The 23,200-nt window shown below is 51.9% G+C and overlaps 1 protein-coding gene across 1 annotated transcript in view; it reads left to right on the top strand.

Moving 5' to 3' along the window:
- Positions 1 to 23,200, top strand: part of VAC14 (VAC14 component of PIKFYVE complex) — a 94,256-nt gene that overhangs the window by 49,966 nt on the left and 21,090 nt on the right. The window contains exon 14 of the mRNA XM_019757655.3: positions 6,788 to 6,920. Coding sequence (XP_019613214.1) covers positions 6,788 to 6,920 — 133 coding nt within the window. The remainder of the gene's footprint in view (positions 1 to 6,787; positions 6,921 to 23,200) is intronic.

The following is a 23,200-nucleotide window of genomic DNA, read 5'->3' as shown; positions in this document are numbered from 1 at the left end:
CCCAGTCAGACCGCAGTGGCCTGTTGTACTCATCTCTGAATCCCATCAGGCGCCCATAACAGTGCCAGCTTTCAGAATTCATTATGATGACGGGAGGAGGGCCGCGGGGCCCAAGGCCGGGACTGAGGCTCGCCTAGCTCCGCTGCCCAGGCCTTCACTAGTCAGCAGATGGAGAGCCTGGCCCCCTCTGTCCCAGAGCCATCGCTGTTGGCCATCCTGAGGGCCCCTCCCTCCTCCAGCACCGCCCGGGGCCCCAGTACTGCTCGCTCCTGCAGCAGCCGCAGCGCCCTCCTAGTGCAGCCCCTCCACGGATGTCGGCTTCAAGTTCCTCTGGGCCCTGCTGTGGCCAGTGGTGTATCGCTTGCTCTAAGCTGGGCAGCTGGAAAGCCTCCTGGATGTGGGTGGCTGCCCTGTGCAGAGGGCTCCCCGACCTCCACTGGGCTGGTCCATAGAAAGGAAAGTGACCACCTTTTGGATTGGATCCCAAGGATGCTTTTGCTGCAACATCTTAACCACCCTTTTGTCCGTGTAGCCGTGGGTTTGGGCGCTCTGATTCAACAGACTCCACAGGCCCCCTGAGACCCTGATTTACAACAGCCCTTGGCCCCCTCTGTCCCAGTGAAGCTAGCCCCTCTCCACCTGTCCCCTTTGATTCCAAACCAGCCTCCCAATCGTGCAACCCCCTCCTCACAGCACTTTCTGTGCCAGGAGCTGCGTGTTAAGCCCCTTAACCCTGTGACGCTCACAGACAGAAACCGCCACCCTGGAGAAGGTGTCACTTCCTCTAGACTGCCTGCCAGTTAGCAGCAGGACCTGGATCTCATCTGGGTCCTCTGGCCCTTCCTCCCATCCTCAGGGCACAGAGGGGCTGGTGGGGAGGTAGACAGGAGGATGGGAGCAGAGCAGGAACCCTGCCGGGCCTGGGCTGGGCGGCTAATGTTTTCCCAACTGGTTTTGTTGAACTGTAACTCACGTTGCGTATGGAGGCCAGAGCTATTTTTATCCTGACATGTGAGGCTCCTTCACGTCATAACCACAAAACTCAATCCAAAACATCCCAGGGAAGGTTGTTTGTGAGACGTTCTGCAGATTCTCATGTCGCCACATCAGGTTTCACTTAGTAACATCTGTGGGGCTGGCTCTCTGGCCGCCCACCCCACTGATCTGGTTTTGTGTACCGAGTGCTCCCGACAGCATCTGTCTGCCCCTGAGCCAGCGGTGGTCACGTGAGCTTCCTGCCAGAGCCCGCTTGTCCAAACCAGAAATGCGAGGCAAGCAGCATTCGGCTGCAGTACTGGTCCTCAGCAGGACTGGGGAATGAAACTCCTGCTCTTCTCAGCCCCCCAAAGGGCGCCTCTCTCCTGAGACCATGGCCAGGTGGTTCTCTCCTCCCCACCCCCAGGGCCCTGGCGAGATAGCTTGCCCATCCTCCCTGGTGGGCCTGGAAGACGTGCTGTCAGTAATGTCACCTGAGTAAGAGCCTCTGAGTCCTCAGCACAGTGTGGAGGGCACACCTTACATCGGGACCCTGGGCTCCTCCTAATGACCCTTCTAATGACCAGCAACACCGCCAACCAGCAGGAGAGTGCGGCAGAGTTGGCTTTTATCAGCCCCGCGGAGAAAGGAGGCCAGTTCCCAGCCATGCTTGTCACGTGTGTGGACGAACAAGAGCCAGGAGTGGAGAAGTGGCTTGAGGAAGCGCCGTGAGCTCCCCACGGCGAGGCTGCAGTTGGGCAGACATTCATTCAGTCGAGAGGGGCCTGCCACTCCCTGTAGTAGCTCCTGGAGTGAGTAGAGTTTTCTTCTCCCCCGCCCCGTCTCCTCCTGAGCCTGCAGTCCTGCCTGAGAACATGTAAGATTCCATCTCAAGCCAACTGGGCCTGAGGGCCGGTAAGGTCAGACAAGTGGCTGGTGGCCCAGAGGGAGACTGAGGCCTGGGAAAGACTGGGTCCTCAGCCTGTCCCTGGTGAGCACTGCGGCCCAGCTCTGACCAGTCCACCCAGGGCTTGTTGCCCTCCCCCTGCTGGGAGATGACTATCCTGACATGTTTCTCCACAGTTGGGCCAGGATCTCAAGCTTTACGAGGCTCGTGGTGCTGTCCTATGGAGGTTCCTCCTCTCGAGGGCAGTGGCCCTGACCAGAGTCCCTCTGGCATGTGGGAGCCTGGAGGCCAAAAGGCCGTTCCCAGACAGCTGCAGGCCAGGCCGGACAGCTCCCCTGAAGCTCCCAGCACACTGACCTCCTGTCAGCCAAGTATTGGGGAAGGTGCCTGCCTCCTGCTCTTTGTAGTTTGTAAGTGGTGGGAGGGCTGAGCTGCAGCGGCTTTCCCAGCAACCACGGCACTGTGAGGACATGAGTCACTTGCCATGGCTTCTTGCAAACTTGTCTCTCCTTCCTCCTCCCTCCCACTAAGGGCGTCAGCTCCAGGGGCTGCCATGCAGACCTGGATTTTGAGAGTTGCTTGTGTGGCCCAGAGAGGGGCCTGTGGCTAAGGAGACCGGGGATGTGTCCAGAGCAGCCCTGGGCTTTCTCTTATGCCATCTTTGGCCAATCTGTCCGCTGAGAGGTGGGCAGGTCTCTCAGATGTGGGGTTGGTAGACTTACAGGTGACGCCGTCTCCTCCTTGCAGCTTCCCCTACCTCTCAGCAGAGCACTGTGAACTTTTCCCAGATCTAAAGTCTTCCCCATTCAGAGACATTCCACACTACCCCCGAGACCTCAGTCATCCATTCCAAGACTTCGAGAGGAAGAGCAGTTTGCCCCATGCAGTGGTCTGGGTTACGGCATGTTTGCTAATAATAGCAGCACAGACTATGTGGCAAGCGCAGGCCCAGAGCATGTTCTGTCTCATTTAATAGGATTCTTACTGCCCCACTCTATGGATGAGGAAACAGGCTTAGAGGGGGTAAGACTTGCCCAGAGTTGCATAGCCAGTGCCTGGCAGAGGCAGATCTGATCGGAACCCTGCTCTGATGGCCTCCCAGGCCGAGCTCTGAAATACCATGCTTGATACTTCCCATTGCCCCTGGGAGGCCAGAACCTCCCAGCACCTCCCCAATGCCTGCCCAAGACACCCAGCCCCTGGGGAATGGAGACCATGGTCCCAGGTGGCCCTCGTTGGGGAGGATTTCTTTGTGGTCATCCCCTGTGTTGGTCCCTTTGTCCTTTGGAATACTTTGGAGCCTAAGTGGCACTAGGCCTGGAAATGGGGTGGGACGGGGGTGCACATACAGAAGCAAGAAGGGGACAGGGACTTAAGGAGCCATCATGAGTAAGTACCCGGGAGAAGGCTGCAGTAAGCTGGGTTCCAGCCCACAGGCACTTCCAGTGGGGTTGCAGGGGGGCCTGTGCCCTCCAGCCAGGCCACCACGGGGAGGTGGGGATGTGAAGAGGGGCCCAGGAGGCAGCCAGCCTGCCTCAACAGCTGTGTCTGCAACCACCTCTTCAGAGATCAGCCCCAGCTGGGCCTGGGGCAACTCGATCTGTAAGAATGTGACACTTGATTCTGCAAACAGCCCCCTCTGGGCCAGGGGGTAGAGACTGTTTGCCATTCCAGAGTCACTCAGGACCTCCTGGGCCAGGCCGTCTGGGCAAGGACCCAGAAAAACGCACTGCAAACAACAGTAGTTCAGTGAGGCCCACCTTTGAACTGGGCTTCTCACTCGAGGCTTGGCCCTTGGACGGGGTCTGGGAGCAGTCTAGGAGGTTCTCAGGAGAGAGGACAGTAGTTTGAAGGTGTGGCTCCTGGTAAGGAATCCTCACAGCGTAATTTACCACTGCCTTTTCCAATTCCCACCTACTTCCCCATAAGGACTGTGCAAGGACATAAGGGAAGTCTAAATTCAGCCTAAAGATAGCTCCTGGGAGGTTTTACTGCTACTTCCTGGCCACTGGTCAGCCCACAGGGGCTCCTCTGTAGGCTCACTTATAGTACTCTGGATGGTTCTATACATTTTGTGATTTGGGCTGATGCTTCTGGAGTTATATCCCCTCGCACAGCCAAGCTTGACTCCCAGAGGCCCCACATCCTGCCTATTTCATGCTGGTGTGTGGCCATCTTCTCCCTGGTTGGGAGAGGAAGTCATGGCTACGATTACTGAGACAGAGGGGCCACCCGGAAAGTGATGGCCCCAGATACCTCCGTCAGCTACTCCGCTTCCTCCAGTGTCCTTCCTGAGTTCCAAACTTCCAGTTAGAAGTTGAATAAGTTCTAGGGATCTAACATACAGCGTGGTAATTATAGTTAATAATACTGTATTATATACTTGAAAGTAGCTAAGAGAGTAGATCTTAAATGTTCTCACAACAAAAAAGAATGGAAATTATGTGAGGCGGTAGAGATGCTAGCTAAACGCTATGGTGTTAATCATATCTAAGTGTACCAAATCAATATGTACAACTTAAACTTACAGTTGTATGTCAGTTACATCTCAACAAAGCTGAAAAAATTAAATATAAAAAATAAAGCATATACAAAAGTTTAAAAAGACATCATTCCCACATGGGAGCTGCAACCTCTTCTCCTGCCGTTAAGAAAAAAAAAGAAAAAGACATCGTGTTATACTGGGACAACGAGCTATCCATCCATGTGCAAAAAAGAAAAAAAATGACTTGGGACTCCTTCCTCACACCATATAAAAAATTTTAAATGGATCAGAGACCTAAATGTAAGAGCTTAAAAAAAAAAAACTTAGAAGAAAGCAGATCAGTAAATCTTTCTGACCTTGGATTAAGTAATAGTTTCTTAGATGTGACACCAAAAACACAAGCAACCAAAGAAAAAATAAATTAGACTTTAAAAATTGAAAATTTTGTGCTTCAAAGGACACCATGAAGACAGTAAAAAGACAACACAGAATGCGAGAAAATATTTGCAAATCAAATATCTGATAAGAGACTTGTATCCAATATAAAGAACTCTTACAACTCAACAATAAAGACAAATGACCCAATTTAAAAATGGGCACAGGATTTGAATCGAGATTTCTCCAAAGAAGATCCGCAGCTAGCCAGTCAGCTAATGAAAAGATGTGCAGCATCATTAATCATTAGGGAGGTGCAAATCACTCCACAGTGAGATACTACTTCCCATCTGCTAGAAGGGCTATAATCAAAATGAGATAATAACAAGCATTGGCAAGGATGTGGAGAAATTGGAACCTTCATACATGGCTGGTAGGAATGTAAAATGGTGCAGCCATTTTACACTGTGGAAAACAGTCGGGCAGTTCCTCAACAGTTTAAACAGGAATTCCTCTCCTGGGTATATAACCAAGAGAAATGAAAACATGTTCACACAAAACCTTGTATGTGAATGTTCATAGCAGCATTATTCTTAATAGCCAAAAAGTGGAAACAACCAAATGTCCACCAACTGATGAATGGATAAAATAAGGTCTGTCCATACAGTGGAATATTAATTCAGCCATAAAAACAAATATAGGACTGATACATACTACAGCATGGATGAACCTTGAAAATATGCTAAGCCAAAGAAGCCACATACTGTATGATTATGTGAAATGTCCAGAATAAGTAGATCCATAGAGATAATAGATTAATGGTTGCCAGTGGCTGGTGGAGGGGAGAATGGAGAATGACAACTAATGGGTACGGGGTTCTTTTGGAATCATGGAAAATGTTCTGGAATTAGTGGAAAATGTTCTGGAATTAGGCACAACTTTGTGAATATACTGAAAACCAGTGAATCGTACACTTTAAAAGGGTGAACTTTATGGTATGTGAATTATATCTCAAGCTGTTTTTCGTTGGTTTGTTTGTTTTTTAATGCCATGTTAATGTCTTGGGCAGCTGGAGTGAGGATTCCTACCATCGCTAACGCCTCTTTCCAGCAGTGCTGTTGAGGGCAGCATGTGTTAGAAAGGAACGGGGTTGGGGGGGGGGGGATCCCATGGGGTGTGTAAATACACTACCTCACATAAAGGTAGTCCAAGCATTCCCTCAGCCCTGTCCTTGTCCCCTCCCCTCCGTGCTAAATGCCTTGCAGAGGAGAACACGTGGGGATGGGGGGTGGGGCTGCATCTGGCCCTTGGTCCTCAGTGTGGTTTCAGCTGGGACACATATCAGAGGGAGACCTCCAGTGTGATTCTGTTTCTAAAGTCGACTTGGGCTTTGAAAGTGTTTAGAGTAAACTCTGCGAGAGCATCTTTGCCTGCAGATAAGGAAGAATGTCCGATTTCAAAACATTAGGTCAAGACTGAAACACTTGGTAACATTTTGTTAGTGTGTGCCGTCTTTAATCTAGTGGGTGTGGGTAGCTTTTACTTTTTCTTGTCACGTTGGGTAAAGAGTGGCTTTTGCCTCTCAGGGTTTGTCAGTTTTGTTAACTATTGAGATTGTGTACCTGTCTTTTACTCTTTTTTCTCTTTGACTTGTCGTTTGTCAAAATAAAGCACAATTGTATTTTATTTATTGGGATAATGAGAAAAATTTGTTTTTTAAAAATGTCATAGCACCTAGCAGAGGATCCTACTCATCATAGGAGGTGTCGCTAAGTGATTGGGGCATGGCTGGGGGTGTGGACAGGTAAGTGGGTACGCTTGCAGTAAGCAAAGTGGTATTTGCTCATACATACTTATATAGTCCTTGGTTTTTGCTGTCAACCTGTTGCCGGCTCTTGATTAAAGATTTTCCCTCATCTTGTTACACACAGACACCCTCCCCTCCCCACTACCACCTTTTTGGCATTTATAATTGTTTATATTCTATGATGGGTCCTATCACCCTGTGGGCACAATAAATCCCAGCTCTGTCCCTTTCTCTACAGGTACCAAAGGCTTAGAATGTTCTCCTTCCACTCCTACCATGAACTCCTACTTTTATAAGTTCATGATCAACCTTCTCAAGAGGTTCAGCAGTGAACGGAAGCTCTTGGAGGTCAGAGGCGCTTTCATCATCAGGTTAGTCTCAGCCTACTTTCTCTTCCTCACACAGCCATGGTTTTTCATTTTCACTCCATGCAAGGTGTCGAAGCAACCATTTCCTCTCGCTCCTGTTGCCTGCTTTTCCTGACCTTTGTATTTGTTCTTAAAAGAAACAAAGAGGGTTTCCCCCTTCACACCAGGTTGCTGGTGCTACAGACATGAAGCAGGTTGATGTCACCATTTTTTAAACAAATGAATTAGTGGTTCGCTTGTGAGGTAATATGTTCCTTTGAGGTTAAATGTCTGATCGTTAAATGCCCTTGTCAGAGCCTTTGGGGAGGAAAGTAGGTGAGCCCGCTAGAACGTGGAATGGGGCAGTGTGCAGTGCCCCACTGCGAGTGCAGAGTTTGGCCAGGACTGGTGACAGCAGTGGCTCTGGCGGAGCCAGGTACTTGAGTCATGTGAGCCTCTAAAACTGTCATCACCAGTAGCATGGCCAGGTGTGGCCCTTTGCCTCCCTCTCAGCTCCAAGGAGCAGGGTTACCAGAAGAGTGACCTTCGGGCCAACAAAATGTAGATGAGGCACAGATTTTTCCAGGGTCCCCAAAAAAACCAGGTGGAGGAGTTTTCCAGAATAGTCTGGCCCCAGATGCTGTAGGGCAGTGGTTCTCGGCCCTGGCTCCGTGTTAGGTCACCAAGAAGGCTTAAGAAAGAAGGTGATGGCTGGGCCTCTCCCGACCAGTGAAATCAGAACCTCTGGGGTGATGAGGGTCATTAAAGCCATCTGGGTGCTTGGGGAACAGAGTAGACTGATATGGTCCCAGGAGTCCGGGAGGCCCCTGAGGCCATTGGGGTGGAGGGGCGGTTGAAGGAGGATTCCCCACAGAGGCTTCAGCCCATGCGGAGGCTTCAAGGCTGTAAACCGGAAGGCAGGGGAGAGTTGCCTTAGCCTTGTGGGCCATCCTAAGGATTGGGACCTTTACACAGAGCTCATGGGAAGCCACTGAAAGGGCTTGAGCAGAGGAATGGTGTGACCAGATTTCTGTTTTTAAAGATTACTGTGCTGCTGGGGGAGAATGGGTGGAGGAGGGCAAGATGGACATGCGGGCGAGCAGTTAGGAGGCTGTTGTCCGAGTGAGAGATGGTGGCAGGCGGATAGAAAAAAGCAACAGGATTCAAGAATTAATTAGTAGGATCCCTGTTAGTATAATCAATTGGTGATTGATTGCATGAGGGAATAAGAGGAGAGGGAGTTGAAAGTGACACCCAGGACTCTGGTGTGACAGCGGGGTGGGTGGTGGTGGCAGTCCCTGGGATGGGAGCCCTGGAGGACGAGCGGGGAGGGGGGAAAGGCCTATGTTTCCATTTAAATTGCTTTGGGAACCTCAAAGGAGAGATGCTGGAGAAGCAGTTTGCGATACCTGTCTCTCAGAAGAGGGACCTAGGCCTGAGACACAAATCTGGAAACTGAAGGCATAGTTATTCATTCATTCAACAGATACTGACTGAATCCTGACTCCGTGCAGGCTACCGTTCCAGTGCTCTTGGGGAGTTTGCATTCATAGGGTGTAAGAACAGTCAGGGGTAAGAGGGCAGAGAGGGAAGGAAACAGACCAGAGCTGAGCCCTTAGGAGCTCCAGTGAGTAACAGTCAGGGGAAAGAGAAGCCAAGAGAGGAGGCTGAGAAGAGCCCAGCAGGTGGGAAGAAGCAGACGGAAGAGGGGAATGGCAGGAGGCAGTGATGGGAGATGGGGCCTAGAGAGTCTCCTGGGCGGCACGGGAGAGGGAACACCTGGGCCTTAGCTCAAGGGCTGAGGTAGAGTTGAGAGAACCTGGAGAACAGGCCAAAAAGTTGAGTCGAAGGGGGCGGGGCAAGCTAGCTTGACCAGGACAAATAGCAGGACACAAAATCCCTGCCCCTCGTGAGGAAGGGGCTTCTGACCGTAGACTACCAAAAGGTGTCCGGTGGTGGTGGGAAAGGATTGGCATTTGGAGCCGGAGAATTCTCTGTGGCGGGGACTGTCCCGTGTACTGTAGGATATTGAATAGCATCCCTGGCCTCTACCCACTAGATGCCAGTAGCACCCACCCCCATCCAGTTGGAATAATCAAAAATGGCTCCAGACATTTCCAAATGTCCCCTGAAAACAAAATCGCCCGGAATGAAAACCAGTTACGGAGGGACAGAAATGAATTCTTATCTTCATTGGCCAAAAGTGGAAGATTTCCATGGTTTTTCTTCGCAGTCAGTTAAAATAAAGGTTAGATATGGTACAAGAGACCCCCCGCCAGGAAAATGACAGACTATCCCCACCTGAGTGACAGTTAACTTGATATGATTTTCCAGATTGCAGAGGTGTTCACTCTCTGATGAGCCTGCCTTGCCTGGAAGACTTTCAGGGAACCAGTGGAAAAAGAGGCCTTTGAAAAAGGCATTCATAGCTAGTTTCCTCTTTGGAGAACAGGGCTGTAATGGGTTCTTCCATCCTCTCTCAGCCTCACATGCCCCGTCAGGGCCTTGGGGAGAGGGAGCTCAGGGGAGTAAGCAACACCCCCAGACCGCACCAAGCAGAAGTTCAGCAACGTGGGCTCCATGCACCTGGTGGCCCTGACATACCCTGTTCCCATTTACAGCCTCTGGCAGGGAGGCTTCACTTGCTTTGCAGTGTCTCCCTCCTGGGTGGGCATCCAGAGCTGGTGGGAATCCTCATTTTGCAGAAGGGAAATGAGAGGAAGCCATGTACCTGCCCGGCTTAGTCGCAGCTAGGCTGCAGACCCCTGTACTTTGCTAATTCCGACATAGCTGCCACTTTATCCCTTCTGTGAGAGAGTGCCAAGCCAGACGCCTTGAGGGGCACTGCACAACCTGTGAGCCAAGGCCACCTGGGGCCCCGCTTCTCACAGGAGTTCCTCCCTCCTCGTCCACTGGGGGCTCAGTATACCAGCATACCGATGGCTCACACCCCTCGTGGACCACACCCTCCTGGCCATGGAGCCTGGCCTCACGCCCACCCCGCGTAGCCACGGAGGTCTCCTAGCCTTTGGTACTTGCACAAAGAACCAGGGCTGGGACAGAAGGAACCTTGTGGGGGCCCCTCACACATGTTGTTCCTCTTAGTCCTTTGCTTCTTTTGTGCAGCTGGCCATTTCCCCAAAGCAGCACCAGCACCTGTCAGTACGTGGTACAGCCTCCTCTGGGCCATGCTGGTTCTGTGCACCTGCTGCCTGCTAAGCCAGCATGCCGGGCCTCTGCCCAGGCCACAGCTCAGAACCCCCATTCTGGGCTGTCAGACACTGAAGAGATGTGTTTCCCCCTCCTTCCCTTCAGCAGAGGTTTGCCGGGGACGAGCCCTCGGGAGCAGCAGCCTGCCTGCCTGATTCTCGTTTCATTTCCTTATTTTCTGCTGAGGGCTATAAAGAGGAGCATAATAATGGTACATGCAGACTGCTGAGATGAAGCTGCAGGCCTGATAAGAACCACAACAAATGATTTAACCCTCTCCTTCAGGTGTTACATAAACTATAAGTTGCTCCTATCCACCTCCAAGATCAAGCATTGAAAGGAAAGAGTCTTCTGGCAAACAAGTCAAAAGCCATTATTTCTGCAGAGTGTGTTTAGCTCAGGATCCAGGGGCGGCTGCCGTCTCCAGGACAAAGGCATCTGGAGCTCCTGAAGACAAACATGGTGGGGGGTCTTGGCAGTGCAGTGAGGAAGAGGCATGATTTCCTTCAGGACCCGGAGCATTTCTTCTCACCCAGGCAGCTTTCCCAGGCTGCACCTCTGTGGGGGCACCCCAGGAGTGGGCCCCCAACCCCACCCCCCAAACTCCAACAAGGCCCTGGGCGGGTTGGACATCCTCTCTGGGTCCAAATAGCCTTGTTATCTACTGAGCGGAAGAGTGTAGATGCGTGTTGAGTTTGGGGAATCCAGTGGCTCCAAAACCTCATCTCAGCCAGACTTGTTTTGACCTGCTCCCAAGCTCACATCTGGAGGGAAGATGAGGACGGGAGTAGGGTTGCTGAAAGGGGCTGGTGCTGGGTACCCCCAACCCCTGCCCGCACCCACACCCTCTCCCCAGGACGCCACAGGCGTAGGGCAGATGGGCCTCCCATAGGCATCAGGGCAGGACTAAGCTTCTGGAGTCAAACAGACTTGCGTTCGAATCCCAGGTCCTCCAGTTTTTAACTGCATTACCTGTTTCCAAGCCTGTTTTGCTGTGACTAAAACAAAAATGATAGTGCCTGCCTGCCATTTGAAGAAAGGGTTACATAAGACCGCGCATGTTATGGCACTTAGCACAGCTTGATAAAGGGGAGCTGTTGTTCCACCTCATAATTATGGCCCCGGCCTCCCACAGCAGTCTGTGGGGAGGGGAAACCGGACTTGAGAGAGGGTGAAATAATTGAAACTTCTGTGCAGACAGCTGGCTCTGGTGTGCCAGGCCTGCTGCCCCAGCACCCAGGGCACCCACCAGCAGCCCAGCCCAGCCCCTTTAAAACAACTCTGCCCAGGGTGGGTGTTCGTGTACATTTCCCTCTTCCAGCCTCTTCCCACCCTCCATGCCAGTGCAGGCAGGACAAGTGCAGGCCTTGTTTTCCCATGAACCGTCCACTTCTACTCAGCAGAAAAGGCAGGGAGGGAGAAAATGCAGCCTCTGTGATACACTGTGATATGAACTCCAGCGTAATCCAACAGCTGGGATCTGTACAAGGCCGGCTTCTGTGCTGGGAAGGGAGCAGGAGTGAGGACGCCCTGCTCTGCCAGCCAAGACTGCCCTCTGGCCAGCCGTCCTTTGCCTGAATCAGCTGAGCCTTTCCCTTCCTCTTCCTCCCTGCCACTTTGCAGAGGACTGGCCAGAGGATGCGTTCTTTTCAGCCAGTGGCTACTGGGAACGCAAGGTCTCCAACCCCAGCCATCCCAGTGGATGGTGGGTGAGGTCCTGAACACCCCTAAAGGGAAAGGGCTGCCCGTAAGATGAAGTGGGTGTTTGAAGAGCACGGCTGGGGGCCCAAGCAGGAAAGGGGGAAGCAGTCATGAGACCCCATCCCCCCACCCCACTTGCATAGAGCCCTGTGTTGGGGGCCCGTGGAGTAAGGAATTGATTGGCTGCTGAGGTGGGTGGTGGGGCAGGGGAGCCAAGGCCTAGGAAACCACTGGAAACTGGACTTGTTCTTAATTGCAGGGGCTGGGGGGAGGGCCTGAAGAGAAGAAGCTCTTTCATCTGGTAGTTGGGAAATTCCACTTTGCTATCCTTGTGCATTCTGCTGTGAGAAAAGCCCTCGGCTGGGGCCAAATGGCCACTGTAGCTGGGGCAGCCCACACCCGCTGGTCTCACCCTCCTCACTCTTTCCATAGCCTCCCAGCCTCTGGATTGGGCGTCGCGTACACCCCCTAGACCCTGTCTGTCTTTATATGTGTCACCTTACCTGCCCCAGGGGCATTGGCCAGTCCCCCAAAAACCCATCGTGCTGATGTTTATAGAAGATGAATCATAGTAAAGTGGCAAGACCCAGATCTCTGGTTCAGTGGCATTTCAGAAAAGCATGCTTTGCCTCCGGCCCCCAGCATGCAGAGAAGGCTTCTAAGAGGTCCCACTCTGATCTCTTCTCTCACCCGTCTAATGGATTGCATTCATTTGCTCAGATTAAAAATACATTGCTGTGACAGACATGTACCAGCCCAACTAAGTGTTTCTGCTATAAGAGGCCATGATCCACTACCCAAATGCAGACGGGTTTTGATCTTATGTTAGTTTGTAGCCATAGTATTGGGTCCCCAGCTGAGGGGAAGGAGACAGGACATTGAACAGGACTAGAAGAATTCTTCCGGGAAATTTCTTACATCCCTCTCAGAAGAAACTTATCTTCTTGCCAGCTTTAAGTTTGCCCAGCTCCTTTTGTGAATCTTCTGGAGCTTTCCACCATCATTCTCCCTGCTGGGGCCAGGGCTGGGGTGCTTTGTTGAGATGCAGGACAGCAAAGGAAGCATGTGGCAGAAGCTCCTTTACACAGTCAGCTCTTGGCTCTGATCTCCTAATTGGGGGCAGTGCTGAAGGAATGTGAATGGCAGGCACGATCTAACACACCAGACAAAGAGTACAGCCCTCGAAGAGAGGAAGATGTCCTCGTGAAGGGCAAACTTCAGAGCCCCACCCACTATATTTCTGTTGTCCCCTAATACCTGGCAAAGTGCCAGCATGCCAGCATCTCACAGAGCCAGCCGTGACCTAGGGGTGGCAGGAAGGGCTCGGGGCCTGGGGACAGGCCAGTGGCTCTGTTCTGCCTCCTCCAAGCAGTCCCCACACTGGCCGTAGAGCCCGCTGAGCACTTATAGAAGCAACGTGTTTTCTTCTGGAAAATGGAAACATGTGTTGGGCCTTGCTGGGCCAGGCTGGGATTAATTAGGTTTAACCAGGGGATATGGGGGAAGGAGAGGAAATGCTAGCCAGAGGGAGCCCTGCGCAGTGTGTTCTGAAAGTCTGCGGAGCTTTAGAGGGAAGTGTTCCCTTGTTTCAAGGGTCCTCCTGGATCCCTGTGATGGGGCTGGAAAGGGCCATGGGTCCGCTCGCTCTGAGGTGGGCTTGTGAGAGGTTAGAGGTCACCAGTGAACTTGGCAGGGGGAGGCCATACGACCAAAGCAGTCCTCCTCCCACGGAGCACGGAGCCAGCCATTCACCCCAGCATCCTGAAGCTCCTGTGGTTGGGCTGAGGACTCAGGAACCATTCCGTGCCCACCTTACAGGCATGGGTGCTGGCTCCTGCTGGGCCCTCTCCCGCCTCTGATTAAAATGTGTAGTCTCCACACCTGAGAAGCATCAGCTCCCAGCCCATGGCTCAGGCACGTGGTGATTGTCAGGAACTGCTGCCAAGGGCTGAGAATTTGATAAGGAATTTCTTTCTGAAGTTTGAGAGGTTGTTTCTGGATGGAATTTGCAGTACTCTGGATCTGTTTATACTTTACCTGAGAATGCCAGGAAACTAACAAAGTTTTGACCTTGGTAAGTCAAACAGCTTGGTCATTTAGCAGCAGGTAGCTGATGGGTATCATAATGGTGCATCTTAACCAAATCGTGGCAGGTTTGGAATTGGCCCCTGAAAGTCATTTCCTCCTGCCTCCTTGGGGTAGAGCTGCATCTGAGGAAGTACAGACAAAGGGGCGTCCTTAGTTTTAACAATGCTTTTAAACTCCTTCAAGAGTATATCCTGTTCATCCATTGTAGGATGCATTTCTCAGGAAACTTTCTTCTCCTCCTGTATCACTTCAGCTTAGGTATCTTCAGCCCCTTGGGGGCCCCTGTGTTCGCCCCGTTTTCCCCACAGGTGGTTTCTTTTAGCAGGTAGCCACAAAGATCACACACACACCCGCCTTTGGAAAAATACATGGAAGGGTTTCTATCACATGCAGTTTGTGAAAGGCCATCCAGCCCAGCTGCCCCTTCCATGCAGGTAGAATTCCCATCTCCACGCGCAGACCATGGTTGCAGCTTGGAGGAGCCCGGCCTGGGGCATCCTTGGCACCACCGAAAGTCTCTTGGGATCGGAGCGCGTAATGGAACGTTCTTTAAAAGTTCGCAGCTTTAACTCCCAGGAGAGTGTGGTCTTTGGGTCTATGGCTGCCATCGTCATGTGTTTTAATGCCCCTGTAGCACCAGAGCATCTGCCCCCCAACTCCCTCACCCCAGCTCTTGAGATATGATCCATGGCATTGGGAAGCGCTCCACGGGGGAGCTACGTAGCCATCCAGAGACCCAGAGCTGACGTTCTTGGTTGCCTTCCAGTCTGGGTGGTGGAGGCCATGTGGGAAAACTGCCTGATTTCCAGTCTGGACTTGCTTTTCCTCAGCCCTCACTGGAAAACAGCAGTGCTCTCTTGTGGCGTCTCCCTTTCACCCAGGGTCATTTACCCATAGAAAATCCCCACCAGGACCCATCCTGGTGTGACCTCCTCTGCCTCCTCCTCTGCCAGGGATCTCCTCCTGCTGGCTGCCACCTCTCAGGCAGAAGTGGAACTGTATATCTGCGTGCCCTTCCCTCTAGGCCCCGGCCCTCCAGCCTCCTGGCTGTCCATTAACCTAGCCCACTTCCGGTCTGTATTTAGATGACATCATCTCACTGGAACTGCCTGGTGTTTGCACAGTGAACATCTTTCTTAGTCTAAATCTCCATTTCAACTCTTGCTCAAGAGGACGTGTCTTACCCACTCCTTCCTCCCAGATTATTTGTTTTTCCTTCTGGTTTATCACAGTCGCTCACATCATCCACGATGGCCTCTCTGTGAAGCTGAGTTGAGATGGATTTCAAGTGCACTCCAGAGTCATCGCTCCTTGTTCCCAGTCCTCTGTCCAGCGTCCTGTGCTGTCTGTTTTGAGCTTCACCTCTCACTCTTTCCTCTCAGAGGCTGCTTTTCTAAGCACTAAGTTTTGCGTCTCTCCATTTCTTCTGCACATGCCGAGTCACATGCCCCAGCTCCAGCTCTCACATGTGATGGGTTTCCCGAACGTGGGGCCCTCTGAACCTCCTTGTTGCTCCCCCAGAGAGCTGCTTCTTTAGCCCAATAATAGCGCTCGTGTCTCCATTTCCCCCTCAGCCTGTCATCAGTAAACTCATGGCCATGATGGGCCCTTCTGTGCATCCATTCCTTTCCCTGTGAAGGAAGAACCATTGTGCAGACTTGAAGACTCCCAGCCCTCCACATGGCTTCAGAAAAGAATGCGTCTCAGAAACTCTGCTGTGTCCCCAGAAGTCCTGACTTGTTTTCTGCTTGTGTTTGCCATCTCCACGTAACACTTCTGGCATCAGTGCCCCAGATCTGTCCTCTTTCCTCTTCCTGATCAGGGCAGGGTGGCAGCCTTGCCTTCCTCCATGCCTCGATGCCTTTTTTTAATATAAATTTTTCACTGAAGAACAACTTAACCTACTATTTAAAATTATACAAATCATAAGTGTGCTACAGCTCAGCCATTTAGTGGCTATCTAGCTTTTGCTAATTGTCTACACCCACGTAACGAGCACTCAGACCCAGAAGTAGGGTGCCCAGAGGTCCCTTCCACGTTGCCGCCCTCCTCCCCAAAGTAGCCACAGTCCTGCCTTCTGAGTTCATTTTACCTGCTTTTCAACTTTGTACATAAATGCAATCATACTGTTGGTGCCCTTTTACAAAGTCGGGCTTCTTTTGACTCACCTTATGTTTGTGAGACTCATCTGTGTTAGATGTAGTTCCCATTTCTGTAGAGTATTCCACTGTGTGAAGATACCACGATTCGTTTACCCATTCTGCTGTTCATGGCATTTGGGTTATTTTTAGTTCGGCACTATCATGAATAACGCTGCTATGAATATCCTTTCACATATACATGCATTTATATATACAAACATTTCTCTTAGATACAGACCTAGGAATTGCTGGATCGGAGCCCATACATATGTTTAGCTTTAATAGATGTCATCTGAAGTGGTCGTACTGACTTCCATTCCCATCATGGTGTGAGTCCAGTTGCTCACCTCCTCACCAACCCTTGCCAGTGTCAGTCTTTGATTGTAGCCATTCTGGTAGGTATGGTGGTATCACATTATGGTTTTAATTCGCATTTCCCCAGAGACTAATGAAGTCAAAGAACCTCTCATCGCTGACTGGCCTTTTGGATCTCCTCTTGTGTGATGAGCCTGCCTGTTCGAGTCATTTTCCATTGGGTTTTCAGTGTTTTTCTTACTGATTTGTGGGAGTTCTTTCTCTTTCTGGATTTGAGTCTTCCTCAGATATATATACTGTAATTATCTTGTCTTGCTCTTAATTGCTGTCTTGGTGACCAGAAGTTCTTTGTTTTTCATGTAGCCCAGGTGATCAGTTTTTCTTTACAGTTAACATTTTTTATGTTTTGTGGGGCTTTTTCAGGGGATTCAGAGCTCATGAGAACTAACCATAAAGCTGCCTGATTCTGGTGGGTATTTGTTAAGCATTTCCAGTGAGCTGGACACTGAGTACAAGCCACCTGAAACCCAGAGTCATTATATCTTAGCTCTGGACAGTGCCTTAGAGGTCACCTAGTCCAGACGGCGTATGCTTTGGAACAACAAAGATCCCTAGCCACCCTCCACCCCACCCGACTGAATTCCAGCAGCGCTGGTGCAGCCAGGCCAGCAGTGGTCTGTGACCTGGAGCCTGGAACCACTAATCTGTGTTGGTCAGCACTCTTTGGGTGACACAAGGCAGGAACCCAAATGAACAAGGGGGCTTGACTAGCCTCTGTAGCCAGACCAAGGCCAAGGATAGCAAGATCCAGAAACTCAGCATTTCTCTGTGGCGCCGTCTCTCTTCTTGGCCCTTGTTTGAGGTCAGCCTTGTTTTGGTTTCTTCAAGTGGCAGAGACATGGCCACCATATCACACGGCCATCAACGTCCCTGCAGGTTATGCTCTGAGGGGAAGCTCTGATTGGGTTCACACAGGGTCGTGTGCCCACTGTGGTGTGGTGACAGTGGCAGGGTGCTATGAGTGCCAGCCCTAAGAGAACCCCGCATGGAGTGGAGAGCAGCAGCTTTCCAGAGCAAAGGGGCTGCTGTCTCACGAGAAAGGGAAAGATGCTGAGCAGGCCATGGGGCCTGTCACGTGACTGCTTTCCTGAGCAGTTTTCTTACATGAAAAATGAAAACAGTGATCATCATGACCTCCTGCCAATCCTTGGGAGGACTAAATGACTTAACAAAAAAGTGCTTAGAAGGGTCTGGCCCTTGGTAAGTGTGCAGTAAGTACCAGTAGTGACCATGATGGTCATTATAAGGAGCAGCCACCCTATCTCTGTAAGTGTCAAGAGAAGGGAGGCCAGGGAGGTGGGCGGGTCAGTGGTCGCAGAGGTGGGCCTGGCGCCTGGTCCCCCCCCTTCCCACTGCCTAGCCCCCTCTGAGGCAACACACTGCCTCAGGTGTTCTGGGGTTGACTGTCGCTTTCTCTTGTTTTCTAGAGAATGGTAAGAAAGAAAGCCACTGAGCAAACTGAGACTGGACCCCAGACACCCTCCCGTCCTCTCTCCCCCACCTGGACCCAGACCTGTTCAGAGCGTCCCAGTCAGGACTCTTGATCATGTGTGAAAACCAGTGCTCTCCCTTTCGTTGTGTTCAGTCAGGAACAAAGATTGGCTTGTTCCCTCTGAGAGCCCTCCTTCCCAGAGCCTACCATGGGGGGCGGGGTAGGGGAGGGAATGGGGCAGCATCCCAGGAGTTAGGCCTCTAGCGGGTCCCTTCCCTATGGCTTCCTCTGTTTGCAACATTGCGCCTTGCCAGAGGCTAGAAATTGTCTGCTGTGCTGTCGGGTGTGGAGTAGGGGGTTAGACACAGGGCCACTGAGAGCCCTCCCCTCACGTGAGTGCTCCCAGGATGACAGTCCTGGGCCGTGATTACAGAGAGACCAGAAGAGTCTCAGTCTGGATTGTAGGCTCAGCTCAGCGTGGCCAGAAGAGACTGAAGGGGCAGCTGAGTTCTTTTACACAAGAAGGAAACTGAGGTTCTGATTTTTCTAGTAAATGTTTATGACGTGCTGCCTTTGTAGAGCAGCCTGGGCTAGGCAGACCCTGGCCCAGTCACCACAGTCCTCAAACAGGACAGTCAGGTGTGACAGGAGCATTGCGGAAAAGAGATTTGCTCCCCACAGGATCCATTCTGTGACTTCCTGGAGCCCTGTGATGTGCCAAGCCTCATGCCAGCCCTGTGCGCACAGGGGACTGAGAGCCGGCTCTTGCATTCAGCAAGGCAGCAGTCTAGTGGCATAGGCAGACAGAGGACAAGGTACTCAGAAATGTGTGTCCCAGTGTTGTGATTTGTTCTCTGGAGGAAATGGGTTGAGGGGGGCGGTCCTCAGGTTCGGGCCTCTGGGAAGGGGGGGTGCCCCACAGCTTCAGCGGAGCCAGAAAGCTGTGACCTGGATCCCATGTTTCTCAGCATAGAAGTGCCCTAGTTTTCCCTCTCCTCAGGCTCAGCTGAAGCTACGCCAAGAACTAGCTTTTAAAGGCTGCCTGAAATATGGTTGGGAGCCAAAAAAATCTATAGAGCTAGTACATTTGTGACCTTGGTGAAAATGCTTACTGAGGAAAATTAAGGGGGTGGGATTTGGGATTGTTTTTTCCTTTTTAAATTTTGTAATTTTTTAAATCCGTTTGGCTCTCCTCAGCTTCATTCTTTTCCCTCTTGGCACATCCCCTCCCGGGCTGCCTGAGTCCTCCAGCCCCACGATACTTGTCACTTCCACTTGTCCCCACCCCCACCCCCAATCCCTCTCCATCCCCCATGCATCAGGACTACCGGTGGGTAAAACTAAGGAGCCTGGGTACAGCCCTGGAAATTAGGCCACAGCTGGCAGGCCGCAGGCCAGGCAAGAGTCATCTCTGAGAATGGTACTGCTCGACCCTTCCCCCATGAGGATAAATAAGTCTCCCGAGTCCCTCTGGGAAGGGGCTGCTGCTATGCCGGCCTTGGGAAGGCTGGGAAATGCCATTTGTCATTAAACAGACCTATCCCAGATACCTGTCCTGGTGCCCACCAGTGGGGACACCACAGTGGGCAGAGCCAGTCCCTGCCCTTCTGGGGATAATCACAAAGGCAGCGATGCCGCCAGGTGATGATGCCCCGGGGAGCAGATGGGATGGGGGGAGTGCCAGCCTCCTCGAAGGGGTCTGGGAAAGCTTCTGGGTAGAGGCGCTGTCTGAGAAGAGCCATGAAAGGAGCATAAGTAGGAACTAGCTGGGGGTGCGGGTGGGGAGAACAAGGTGTTTGTGACTACTGTGCAGTCTGCTCAGACGCCCAGAGGCCAGGGTCCAGCTCCCCAGGGAACTGGGAGTGTGGCTGGAACCACATCGCTGGCTGCAACCACATCGCTGGCTGCCTCCCCAGCACCCCGGAGGAGCCCAGTGAACCACTGAAGGGCCTGAGCAGGTTCAAAACCTTTGTCTGCCTGCTGTGGGCGTGCGCCAGTTCCCAGGAGGAGAAACTGCTGAGCTCCTCGGCACCTTCGGGATGGCAGAGTCCCGACTTGCCCCAGCCAAGGGAGACTGGGGGTCTGTGTGAGGCCACTCCTAAGGTGGTGGGCCCCAGAACTTCCAGTGGACAGAAAGGAAGTGGGGCCCACAGCTCACAGGGTGGGGTGTGGGGGTCTCACTCATTTGCTGTGACAGCTGTGTGCTTCTGCTCCCTCCCCTGCCATTAGCCTCATAAAACACCAAAGGTTAGTTAAGGAGCAACTTAGGAAGCTTGCTGGACAAGAGGTCTGGCTGCTCCCTCATTCTAGAAGGTTCAGTGCTGCGGGGACCAGCAATTTGAGCAGATAATCTGATTAAGTTTAAAACCTCGACACTCAGACATCCCTGTCCTGACTTGTTTGGCTCTTCAGGGGACATTGCCTTCAGTCAGTTCATTGCAGGTGTCTGTAGTCAGCCTTATCTGTTCATTTCATTTCTGCAGGGAAGTCAGCTTTTTCCTTCCTCCCCTGAGCTGAGCCCTCCCTCCTGACGTACCTGAGCCCCTTTCCTGAAGGAGAGCCGCCCCCCACCACCACCACCACCCACCCACCCCTGTTAATAGCCCCTGGCCCTAACAGTTGGCCGGTCCTGGAGTTACTTCACTTCCTTCCTGTACTTGAAGCCTGAGTGGCCGCCCCAGCCCAATTCCTCCTGCTTCTTCTGGCCCCCCAGTAGCACAGTAATTGGTTTCTCAGATCTTCAGCTGTGCACCCTATGTGTGAGGCTTTCCCGGTCCCCTGACCCTCCACAGGAAGACTTGTGATCTTAGTGCCGCAGGGATCCCGACGGAAGGGGCTGCTGCTTCACTTGTTCACCCCCTCCAGTCCCTCTGCTGCAGCTCCTGAAATAGCAACCACACCACCACTTTCTGCCCCAGCCCCATCCCTACAGCCCAAGGTCACGCTTCCCCCAGGATGGAGCTCAGGGCCTGGTGTGACAGCAGCTGCCCAGTGAGATCAGTCTCCAGCTCAGCTCCCAAGATGAGTATCTGTAATTATAGCTCTTGGAAGGTCACAGCTTTCATTTCATTTTTGTGGTGTTTGGAAAAAAGTTCAACTTCTCTTCACATGTTCGGTCTTCCCGAGCCAGCTAAGGGGTTTCTAGGAGAGAAAACACAGCGATCAAAGATACACCCACAGGCCAAGGACAGTGGCACGGGAGAGTGGGGGTGCTGGGCCTGGAGAGGAGAGGCTAGAAAGGAAGGCAGGATGGATAGACCCACACAGGCATGAGTGCCCAAGGGGGCTGGGGAGGACAGAGGGTGGCACTGAGCCTCAGCACCCTCTCACCCACAGCTGTGCCGCCTCTCAAGGGCCTGGAGCCCTGACTCAGCCTCTGAGGAGGACGCCTCCGTGAGATTTCATCATCCTGAGTCCTCCCGCTGTGGTTGTCCCCACCTGCTGTCCCTGAGCTCATCCTTCTTCCTCAGCCTTGACTTGGCTCCGTCCTTCCCCTCAGAAGGGGCATCTGGAAAGGCAGACCCAAGACCTTCTGTACTGAACGTTGGAAGAAAGTGGTTGCAGGAGGCAAAGTGATGTAAATAGTAGCCGGGAAAGGCGGCCTGCCCATGCATAGCAGTGGTTGTTTGCAGACTCAGACCCCACCCTGTGTGACCCCAGCGCACCCATAATACCCAGACTGTTGGTGTGAGGCAGCTTTCCGGCTCTGATTGAAGGCAGGGACTTCTCTCCATTGATAAGACTTTCTTCACGGTGCTATTCCAGGAGAAAGTGTCCTCTAGAGTAGGCACTCCTGCCTCAGAGTGGAGCCAGGCCTCTCCTCTTGCTCGTATTATGCTAATCACTCCTTGCAAACAGGCAGACTTTGTAGGAGGTTTGCCGGGTTTTAGATGAAACCTACGCCTTTGAAGCAGAGCCACAGTAGCTAAAAATACCATTTCCCGGCTGTTGATCCTCTCATTTGTAAAATGCAAGTTTCCATTGTTAAACTGAAGATCTGCTGCAGCCCCCACTCCAAGAGGGACGGTCTGCCATCCTCTGGGGAGTGCCACCTTCCCCCCGCCCTGCTCCCCAGCTCTGCTCGGGGTCTCCATGAGTCCAAGACCATCCCGAAATGTAGAGGATTCTAAGTTTTAAAAAAATAATAGAAAATACCCTACTTATTGTTTTGAGAAAACTTAAACCATGTAAGATAAAAACTGAAATGCTGCAGAAGAATCGAGCATAAAATGTAAAAGACCCTGAATCACTCCTTCCTCCCCCAGAAGTAACCTCTGTTTTCAGTTTCATGTATTTCCTTCCAAAACTTTGTCTTTGCATTTATAAGTACACAGCTCCGTTTGGTTTGGGTTGTGATTGTGGTTTTCTAGCAGAGGATTCTAGACTCAGACTTGTTCTTGCCTTGTTTTCACTGCCTCATGCGTCATTCGGCAGAACACACCTCTGGGATCCTGAACACATTTGGACACTGCTGTCTAATCTCCAGGCCAACGCAGAGTGGCTCAGGGTCTCTGTCCCTTATCAAGGCCGCCACATCCATCACCTGTTTCTCTGAGTGGAGGGCAGTTGCCATCTGATGCTGGGAGGAGGGCAGGATGGCTGTCCTCCCGCAGGTCCCTCTCCTGGCACAGCTCTGCTGGTCTGTAAAGGGGCCCTGGGACTCCTCGGATACCTGCAGGGCACTTTTACCAGAAGGAGGGACTTCCACGGTTGCCTCTCTTCTGGGGCCCTTTCCCATTCCTGTGCATTGAATCCGGTGAAGATTTCCTGGGCCAGAAAGGAACATTTGGGTGAAAAACCCATTTCATGCATCTTTAAATAATCCCTGAAAATGATCACAAGAGGAATTTTCCAGCTTCCTGGCAAGGGGTAGACAAGGGTATGAATGAGAGAAACCCCCTTCCATTTGGCTGTGAAGAACTGAAGGAGTCCCCTCCAGGCTGTCTCTGTCCTCTCACTTCTGCTGTTGCCCCTCCACCTCCCAGCCCTTTCACTCTGCTCTTCCTACCATTTTCTAAGAGACTCAGCAGTGAGGCTTCTCTGATATCTGTTCTTTGTTACCAGCAGTGGGTATTAGTGTTCCACTTCCCATTCAGTTTTCTGGTGTTTCTCTCAGTGCCCTTTAAATGGGCACTTGTAAAGAGCTACAAAAAACAATCTCAGTTCACAAGATTTCATAAAACCCCCAGACTAAAGATTTGAAGGCCAGAAGAGCACGGATGTTCTAGCTCCCTAATCAGAGACGATTCTCTTTCTGTGGAAGCCAAAACTCTAGCCAGAACTGCAGGAGTGGCATAAGCCAAAGGCAGCAGCTAGCAGCCTGGGCTTCCTCCCCCAGGGCATACGAGACAAGCCCA

The sequence above is a fragment of the Rhinolophus sinicus genome, chromosome 8 (genome assembly GCF_057876585.1).
Source record: "Rhinolophus sinicus isolate RSI-liver-muscle chromosome 8, RSI-T2T, whole genome shotgun sequence".
Lineage (NCBI taxonomy): Eukaryota > Metazoa > Chordata > Mammalia > Chiroptera > Rhinolophidae > Rhinolophus > Rhinolophus sinicus.
This window is presented reverse-complemented; position numbering and strand designations above follow the sequence as displayed.